The following is a 9,996-nucleotide window of genomic DNA, read 5'->3' as shown; positions in this document are numbered from 1 at the left end:
GTGGAAGAGATGAGATAACCAAAACGGGGCTATGCTCATAAAAGGAGTGGTATTGGAAAATTAAATTTGAGAATTCTTGGGCCATTCTATGTATGGGATAGGTGGTTGTTAGAACAACTTCACCCCAAAGATATTTTCAAGCATATAGTGAACAATAAATATCTAGCAACTTCAAATAGGTGACAATTTGTTCTTTTTTGCTACACCATTGCAGCACATAAATTATGGTGAATAAATTCAAAATATCTTCTTCCAAATAAAATGATTCAGAATATCATCTTCCAAATAGAATGATTGGGAATAGCTTATCGAAGACATTCCAAACGACAATGATTCTACAAAATCTGTGATGGAGCATCCTATTGGCTGCTTCAAGAAGTTCCATCTGAGCCTTGGAGTTGTCTTTTGGGGATATGTTGCTACGGCTTGTGACTAAGGGGTTGTTTATTAGGGTAGTTGTTTAATTATCAATATTGATTTTTCTATCCATAGGCCTTATTTTGATCTTGGTTGACATCTTGTCTCACTTTCCGGATTCAGTATGATGGCAAGTTAAGACTTTAACTAGAGTTTTGATATAAATTTATGTCATAATACCTTCAGGTCATTCATGTCCCCAAATCTGATTCCAGGCTGGCAAACAATGCCCTTCCTGTCGATATTCAAAGGTTGCGTTGTCGTGCTATGTATTATGCCCTCCGTTTCTCAAATCCCATAGAAAGCCTTGGAAAGGTCTGAAAAAGGGATAATATCCTACAGCATTTAGTCAATTAAGTATTTTCCTTCATAGTTCATTCAGTCAATATTTTTTGTATCTTGTAAATTAGGTTCTGAGACTGCATGCTAATGAATGTACAAAGCAAGATTCTCCATCACAAGGAAACACTGATGGAAGCAATAAGTTTTTGTTTTACTTAGTGGTTATTATCAAAATGAGATAAATTATGTAGTACTTATTGTTGATTTATACAATAATGCAAAATAGCTTATTTCCTATTTTTCCATTGATTTAGCATACAATCTATGAGCATTAAAAAATATTTGAATCTAAGTAATTCTTGTTTGCTTAATAGGTTGTTAAAAGATGACATCATCAAGTTACAGCTCCATCGACAATACAAAATTTGAACATGTACCATATAGAGATTGCGGACGAAGAACATTGGTATGTGTTTCTAGATCGAGCAAAAATCCTGGAAGGAGGTATTATGGATGTGCGCAACATGGCTCGCAAAAGTGGGTGGTAGCTGATACTTTGTCTAATGAAGACAGAAGTGAAATATATCGTGGAAGGTTAGGAAGAATAGAGTCAATGTTAGGAAGTGAATACATTGCTTCTGTGGGCATAATCTAGGAAATTGGAATGTACCATCAGTGGTCTGGATATTAGTTATAGTGAATTTAACTCTTTTGGTTGTATACCTTATTACTTTGTTAGTTCGGTCTTGTTAATTAGTGTTGAGTAATGTTGGTGTTGTAATGTGATAGGATAATCTGTTTTTAGTTAAGATGGATAATGCAGAACATGTTATATAATGGTTTGATCATTTTGTAATGATTTATTCTGCTTTGTTCTTCTTTCAAGACTTATTTAGTTGGATATAAGATACAACAAACCAACTTATTTATTATCATCAACAATATCTACTCACAAATATCGATCGTATAGAATTTTTTATTTTGCATTCCACTTGAAATGCCCAATCCAGTTCTCATGAAGTAACCACTAAGCATGTGATAATAACCACTAAGCATAGGAAGTGCAGCCGTGCATAGTAAATGCTCAATCCAGTTCTCATGAGGTGCATCCTGCAGGCTGGGAAAGTAGCAGTGAAAAAACCAAGATTAGCATAGGAAGTGCATGCTCGTGTGTCCATTGCAGTGAAACTACATCCCAATATTAAGCTTAATTTTTTTAAAAAAAATAAAAAAGTCTTTTGACACGCCAGTTTTTTGCCGCATCTCCCTAATCAAAACTTGTGTTCTTTTCGACACATGTCATGTGGCAGTCTGCGTGGCATAATCACTATCCGAATGGTCGAGGATGATCTAACAATTGACTTTCGAAGAGAATGCACAGTATGATATAGTGTTAGAGCTCACATGCCATGTCTTTCGGTGGAAGTTGGCACAAGGATGGATGTATTTGGAAGTAAACGAGGAGATGATTGTCGATGGCAGGTACATGCTGAGTTCTTTTATAATCTTTTTGGAAGCATTGATTAGGCTATCACTGCTCCACCAACAATTTGCAGTTTGCAGCTAAGTGAGAATTGACAAATATCTATAATGCATCAAATGAAAGTAAAGTGCAGACTGACAGCAAATGCTACCAACAATTTACAGTTTGCAGCTAAGTGAGAATTGACAAATATCTATAATGCAACAATTTGCAGTAAAGTGTAGACTGACAGAAATTGCTACGAATCAGTCTGGAAATATTTAGAGAAGCAAAGTACATGTTGTGAATTAGTAATTTTCCACAAGGACTAGCTTGTTCATAAGGTGCATTTCTTATACGAGTTTCATAAAATTGCTTTGCAAACACAGATACAGATTTGTCATCAGTTCAACTACAAAATGGCATGCATAGCTACAATTAACCATCACACAGCATTGAACAAGCTTAGAAACACAAGAAACAAGCATCATATAGACTGCCTTCTTAGCCCCTGACAAGCCTGAACTCGAATCTATGGCCACACCAAAAACCTGAACACGCAAGATTCCTGTGGTCTGAGTTGCATGGTCTTATGCATCACAGAATATCAATATGCATGATGCCAATTAGAATGTTGATTAGTTATTGACACTGACATAAAATAATGTGTTTTGACACTGACGTTTGCCCAGATGTACCTCTCTGATCACTAGCTCCTGGTTGCTGAGAACAGAAAGAATTGAATGATTGTCGTCGTCATCATTATGTTGTTGATTGGCTGGTTGTCACAGAATGAATGACCTAACATTGTATTCAACAAAGAGCCCTATAAATAGTAGTAAATAGAGATATTTAGCTACAAAAAAGTATATAAAGCAAAAGTTATCTCATAGGTACCAATCATACCTTTCTTCTGGCCTTTGCAACTGATTTCTTCATAATTTGTTCAATCTTAGATTGTTTCCTCTTTGTGGGTGAACGGCCTCGAGATCTTACTTTTAATGGAGAGTGTATTGTTTTTGAACTCGATGTAGATGCTTCTTTCAATTGGTCGACTCTTGAATGATCTATTTGAATAGCAATCAATTTTTCCTTCGCATCTTTCAAGATTTCCATCAAAACAGAACAACCGTCGTCATTATTTGCCCCAAGTTGTTGAACCTCTTGCATCAATGGAGTGAGAATATTATACCGATGTCTTTCTCCATCACAAACATATTCATCATAAATGTTAGTGATACTTTGATAACCACGCTTAATATCTTTGCACCATCGATCCATAATATAATTCATAGGAACCTCAATTACCTTCACTCGTATCAACACAGAGATCACATGCCTACATAAAATTCCCCGAAACTCAAAAAGATGGCATAGACACTTAACTTGACAATCTAACTCAGCATAATCTACCCTGAAGGAAACATCTCTTATAGGGTCTCCATTTTTTCCCAACAAAGTTTTTACCACTTCAAATATAAAAGCAACCCCTTCTTTCCTCACTAGTGAGGTATTGCAAAACATCAACCCTCTTATCTCATCTTGGAACAACTTAAATAAGTTGTTAGTGTAGAAACTTTGAAATTATCTTTCAATAAGATAACCAGAAATTACTGGCATCATAGAATTAAAAGAACCAAAATCCAATTTTTTTCTTTTTCAATCTTCTTCTTCAGAGCATTATCAAACTGTTCAACAAATTGCTTCAAAGAAGTTTTCGAATGAACATATTCATCAAAAAAAACATTCATACTTTCACTCCTTTGGGATGTGGGCATACCTGCCCAAAACTTATCTTTGACATACATAGGTATCCATCTATTCCGCTATTCATACAAATATTTCAACTAGTCATTGTTCTCTAAATTAAAAACCTAAATCATTTTCATCCAATTCTCATCACATTCATCAATAGTAAGTGAGTTGTACACAATAGTCTTCAATTGTTTCTTTATCAGCTTATATTGAGCATGCCCACCTAATTTTGCTGGTAATTTTTTCATTATATGCCAAAGACACAAAAGATGATGAGAATCCAGAAATATGTCTTCAATAGCAATTGCCATGGCACGACACTGGTCTGTGATTATCGCCTTTGGAGCACGCCCAAACATACATGTCAGCCAAGATTTGAACAACCATATGAATGTTTCTGAATCTTCACTTGATAACAATCCACATCCAAGCAAAATGGATTGACCATGATGATTCACCCCAACAAAAGGAGCAAATGACATATCATAACTATTAGTCAAATAACTTGTATCAAAAGTCACAACATCAGTAAAGTAATGATATGCAGCCCTACATCTTGCATCTATCCAAAAAAACATTTCTTATTCGAGACTCTTCATCTAAATCAAGTATATAAAAGAAATTAGAGTTCCGACTTTGCATGCGACAAAAATAATTACTCAAGGCCTCAGCATCTCCATCCCCTAACCTCAACCTTCTAGCTTCTGAAATATAATTCCTACACTTTCTCTCATCAAATGTCAAATTCTCATAGCCTCCAGCCTCAACTACCAATGAATGAAAACTTTTACTTAAAGTAATTCCTGCTTGATCATTTAATTCAAGTTTCCTCTTTGTAGTTGAATCCAATAATTTATTACATCTAAAATGTCATGATTTTCCCGGGCTCAAGACATGATTATGTTCAAGAGATACACTACTTATCACAAAGTTATCATCATTCCGAATAACAACATTAATCTTAGCTTTGTAATTTGTCTTAGTAGAAGGTCTAGGGTACAAAGCATTTTTGGCATTAGATACTGTTTTACCACTTTTGGCACATCCAAAACAAAAATATTTTTGCTTTGCATCATCTCCCTTTTTACCACCTAATTTAGAAATACCAAAACCAACATTCTGAGTATAGGATTTATAAAAATTACGAACTTCATCTTCAGATATAAAAGTCATTCCAATCTTAGGAATCATGACTTCATTTAAACTAGTTGGAGATAGGTCTATGCTCACATGGTCGTTGTTATCGTTTACCTCATTTGAATCACTTTTTCCTTGTTCCATGATTATTTTTCACCTACATTTATTCAAAAATGGAAGGCAGGTAAGTATTCAACTACATTTATTTGTTTAAAAAATAGAAAACAAATCCAAAAAGTCAAGTATCCAAATGAAAAGTAAGGAATTCCAGAAAAGAAAGAAGAACATACATCTAAACACTAAAGTTATAAGAGATGTTTGTCAGCATAGTACTGGCCTCTATCATGTTTTATTTTAAAAATTTACTAAACCAAACACATAAAACTCTAAAACAAAAACCAAAACCCAAATTGCAAATAGCAACCGAATCTCCATACAATGAATTTTGATTGACCCTATTTTGATCTACAGAACAATCCCTAATGTCAGCACAGCTCTGCAATGACATAAAACAACAACAACAACAAAAAAAAACACAGGGAGAGCCGAGCAGCTAAATAGCAGGAAACCGAGCAACGTTAAGATCCGAATAGCAGAAAGTCGATTTGGACAACAATCAGCTAAGGAAAACACTTCATACCTGGATTCAGGGTAGATTTAGGGCAGAGGAGAGGCTGAGAGAAAGGAAGGGTCCAAGTCCGCCGAGCGCCGAGAGCAGAGAGCGGAGAGATTTAGGGCAGGGGAGAGGTTGAGAGAAAGGAAGGATCCAAGTCCGCCAAGCACCGAGAGAAGGAGGCGGAGGGAAAACGCGACAGCAAGAGGCAAAGGGGAAAGAGCGAGGGTAAGGAGGCGGAGAGAAAACGTTAGGGCAAGAGGCGGAGAGAAAACGCGACGTTTGTGTGTTTTAGGGCACGAAGGTTTTTGTTGCGGCGAGAAACGAGCGCGGAGAGAAAAAAACCAAATTGTTGGTTTTGACGTGGAACTGTCCACGCAGGAAGCCACATCATTCGGGAAGCAAATTCGAGATGCAGTTTCGAGCTGCTTATCATTTCTCTTTTATAATAGTTCTGAGAATCTTAGCATTTTGATACTAAAGTTTTGTGAGCTACACAATAATAACAACTGATAGTATTATTTGTATTCAGATATTGTAGCAATCAATTAAAAAAATCTAATTTATGTTTAAAAGATTATTATTCTTAATATGATGTATGAAAATAATAATTAAAGGTATAACTATAATCAGAAGAACTAGATGAACACATAAAACATAATTTCATATTATTCCGAGCTCTCTATGTCTATAAGTCGATTTTAATTAAAAATTGACTTAAGGATTTAGTGATCTCGGAATGACATGAATCTAAATTCGGCATGTTTAATTAGTTTGTCTAATTATATCCACTATATTGAACTATACGAAAGACATCAATATTTTTGACGAACACATAAGATTTGATTCCATATCATTCTTAATTCTCTAGATCCATTAATTAATTTTGACCGAAACCAATCGATAGACTTAGAGAGATTAGAATGACATAAAATCAAATTTTATTTATTTATTTAGTTCTCATGATTATATTTTTATCCTTAAATAGCATATTCATAGCCAGAGTAATAAATTTTAAAAAATAAAATAAATTTTTTAATCAATAACAAATAAAATTAGATATGTAATTTGATAATTAAAAAAAATACTTATTGATAACTTTAATTACCCACTTTAGTAATTTTCGGAAACTCAAAATAACTTTGATAAAACAATTCAACCAAAATTCTTTAGAACAACTATAACTTAGTTTATAGCTTTTTCTTCACACAAATTTAACCATTCCTCGAACGATCTCTTCGCACAGACCGATCGGTCGAGAAATCCATGGAAGATTTGCGAAGCTGCAATTGGATTTAGGGTTTGTCGATCGGGGAAGATCAGGATCAGGTAGAGGTTTAATTTGTCTGCGAACGGGTTCAGGATTCCATATCTAGAGTTCTCTGTGAATTCTCAATCTGGCGGCAGAGCAGAGGATGAGATGGCTCACCGGCGGCGGCGTCGTGGTGTTGTTTCCGTTCATGGCGCGCGGCCACATCAACCCCTTCCTTGACCTTGCCCATCTCCTCTCCGCTCGGTATCCCTCCCTCTGCCTCACCCTCCTCACCACCTCCGGCAACCTCCCCCTCTTTCGACGCCTCCCCCACCCCCCTTCCCTCCGCTTCGCCGTCCTCCCCTTCTGCCCGTCCGACCATGGCCTCCCTCCCGACGCTGACTCCACCTTCGCCCTCCCTCCTCACCTTGTCTCCCGCATCTACCACGCCGCCGAGGCCTCCCTCCCCCCCTCCTTCCGCGCCCTCCTAATGGATCTCCTTGACGACGAAGACGAAGCATCCCCTCCCCTGCTATGCCTTATCGCCGACATGTTCCTCGCCTGGACCGTTCCGATCGCCGAGGAGCTCGGTGTCTTCCAAGCCACCTTGTACACCTCCGGCCCCTTCGCCATGTCCATGTACAACTCCATATGGATTAATCTTCCGCACGCCGACGGCCGCGAAGGTGATGACGACGAGATAGCCGTCCCCGGCCTCCCCGGCGTCACAGTGCGCCGCCGTCAATTGTCTCCCAATATGCGCTCCGTCACGTCGACCGATCACCCGGCCTCCCAGTTCGTGCGGCGCCAGGCGGAGTTCTGCCACCGCTCCCGAGCTACACTGTGGAACACCGCCGAGATCATCGAGAAGCCGTACCTCGAGCAGTGGGCGAGGTCGATGAATCAACCGGTGTACGCGGTGGGTCCCTTGTTCGCCGCCGCCTCTGTCGGCGCTCGGAGAGCAGCCACGGACGACTACGGCGGACTCGCCGCGGAGTGCCTCGCTTGGTTGGACGAACGCGCGCCGAAATCGGTTGTGTATGTTTCATTCGGATCGCAGAATAGGATGCCGCCGGAGGAGATGGTGGAGCTTCTGGCGGCGCTGGAAAAGCAGAGTAGGCCGTTCCTGTGGGCCGCCCCGGCGGCGGACCAAGCGCCGCCTCCGGAGGCGACGACGGCAGGCGGCGGTTTGGTGGCGAGGGGTTGGGTCCCGCAGGCAGAGATCCTGGCGCACGAGGCGGTGGGGGCGTTTATGAGCCACGGCGGGTGGAACTCGGTGCTGGAGAGCCTCCGCTTTGGGGTGCCGGTGGTGATCCGGCCGTTGGGAGCGGAGCAGTTCTGCAATGCGAAACTGGTGGTGGAGGTCCTAGGGGCAGGGGCGGAGGCTTCGGTGGGAGCGAAGGCTTTGGAGGCGGTGGCGGAAGTGATGGGGGATGGGGAGAGGGGGAAGGAGGTGAGGCGGAGGGCGAGTGAGATCGCGGCGGGGCTTGCGGCCGCCGTGGCGGAGGCAAATGCCGGCGGCGCCGATGGTGTGGGGCCATCGCTGTGTGCGTTGGACGAGTTTATCAAATCGGTTACCATGTAGGAAGTCGACCCGTGCTCTATCTTCTGAGTCACTGTGTCCCATGTCTTGTGCCAGCTGTCGCATCGGACAAGCACGTGAGACGTTCTGTGTAGTCATTTGTCGAATAAAATTACTAATATTTATGCAATTGGTTCTGCTCTGCCGGCCATTTATTTGACTTGAGACGAAATATCTGCAGGCCTTGCGGATGATGGGGAGCTTTCGACTGGGGTCTAATGCGATAGTTAAAATTAAGAAAGAGTCTTTAAAGTCAGTACAGTTAACCATCATAACCGAAAGATTATTTGATTGAACCATTGGGACAGTCGGTTGTTGAGTCTATTAAAGTAAATTATTTGATTGGACTATTGAATCGGTCAATACGATATTTTTAAATATTAATAAATAACTTAAGACGAGTTATTTTTTAACCAAGATTTATTTGTTACTTAAAGATAATATGATTAATTAGCTGGGTCAAATAGTTGAACTGATTGAAATTATAATTTATTTGGATAGAATGAACGTCTGATCCAATTGAATCCTTTGGTTATATAAATAAATTGAGTGAAGGATGAATTCCTGACAATATTCTATGAGTCCGATCGGTTGGTCGTTATGAGCGATTGTTGATCGAGTCACAGGAGAAACTCGGTCGGCTGACCATATAAGCATATTGTGGGCGCTCAATCCAATGACTTTATATTCTTTTTTGGCGCTTTGTGTCATGGAAGATAGAGAATATTCAACATACAAGTTGTACATTAGAAGTTTCTTCTCTGTCAAATACAAAGATTGTGGATCCATTTTGGAAAAAGTGTCATAGTTCTTTATGGTTTATCCTTTTTTGGACATGCTTTGAGATTCGTGTACAGATAAACAGTAATATTATAAAAAGGGATCTCCATATACATATGGAGGTATGCGTTGCTATGCAATTTTACACTGATAACTAATGTTCATCCTACTTTTCATCTATTCGACTCAATCATTGACTTGAGTGTTGGAGGGCCTATACCAAAGACTCTTTTCCTGGCCTAGTCACTAAAGCTCCTTTTGATACGCATGACCGTCGTAGCCACTTTTTATTGAATAGTCACCTTCCCAGTCAGTCATCTTCTCCGCTTTCGGATAGAATCATATTTGGCGCGGTCTATGAGAACTTCACCTGCATTCGGGACATGAAGATGGACGAAACTAGCCGACTTACTATAGTAACTTTAAAGTAGGAAGATTTAGAGTTGTTAATAGCCGCCCGAGCAGTTAGAATGGTGCAGCAGTAGTAAGTAGCGACCGAGTGCCCTGTTCTGAATGATCCTGCTATGTCTGCGATCGACCATCAGGCTAAGCGAGGTACTCAAGTGGAAGGCCCGACCGGGTTCCAGCCGATCCAGCCTCCCCTAGATGCCTCACGCAAGCACCTGTGCATCCGACCAGCCTCTCGGTCGTGCCTCCATCATCGGTAGCATATCACCGGGCGTTGTTTCGCATGCCTCTTGATGACATGGGTTGAG

The 9,996-nt window shown here is 40.1% G+C and overlaps 2 protein-coding genes across 11 annotated transcripts; one reads left to right on the top strand and one right to left on the bottom strand.

Moving 5' to 3' along the window:
* Positions 1-2,510: 2,510 nt before the first annotated feature.
* LOC122020533 lies at positions 2,511-6,044 on the bottom strand. Of its 10 annotated transcripts, none has more exons than XR_006122252.1 (4): positions 5,694-6,041; positions 3,068-5,210; positions 2,860-2,987; positions 2,511-2,750 (listed from the first exon to the last, which is right to left on the bottom strand). XR_006122252.1 is itself a non-coding variant. In XM_042578499.1 (4 exons), coding segments are annotated over exons 2-4 (552 nt in total). In that variant the 5' UTR covers positions 5,149-5,210; positions 5,694-6,044; the 3' UTR covers positions 2,511-2,870. The 10 variants fall into 10 exon arrangements, 2 of the variants coding, with proteins under 2 accessions (XP_042434433.1, XP_042434432.1); XR_006122253.1 differs by having other exon boundaries at positions 2,511-2,712; XR_006122248.1 differs by having other exon boundaries at positions 2,844-2,962; positions 5,694-6,039.
* An 848-nt stretch (positions 6,045-6,892) lies between these two features.
* On the top strand, positions 6,893-8,628 carry LOC122021804 (UDP-glycosyltransferase 92A1-like). The gene has a single exon (XM_042579961.1). It carries the CDS (start codon positions 7,082-7,084, stop codon positions 8,501-8,503), a length of 1,422 nt encoding a protein of 473 aa, XP_042435895.1. The 5' UTR covers positions 6,893-7,081; the 3' UTR covers positions 8,504-8,628.
* Positions 8,629-9,996: the final 1,368 nt, after the last annotated feature.

Source organism: Zingiber officinale, chromosome 9A (genome assembly GCF_018446385.1).
Source record: "Zingiber officinale cultivar Zhangliang chromosome 9A, Zo_v1.1, whole genome shotgun sequence".
NCBI lineage: Eukaryota > Viridiplantae > Streptophyta > Magnoliopsida > Zingiberales > Zingiberaceae > Zingiber > Zingiber officinale.
Note: the sequence above shows the minus strand (reverse complement) of the source record. Positions and strands in the feature narration are given on the sequence as shown.

Coding starts and splice junctions, on each gene's coding strand:
- LOC122021804 (XM_042579961.1), top strand. CDS start 7,082: ATGAGATGGCTCACCGGCGGCGGCGTCGTGGTGTTGTTTCCGTTCATG.
- LOC122020533 (XM_042578498.1), bottom strand. Junction 2,988..3,067: donor TTGCAAAGGCCAGAAGAAAG/GTATGATTGGTA, acceptor TACTATTTATAG/GGCTCTTTGTTGAATACAAT.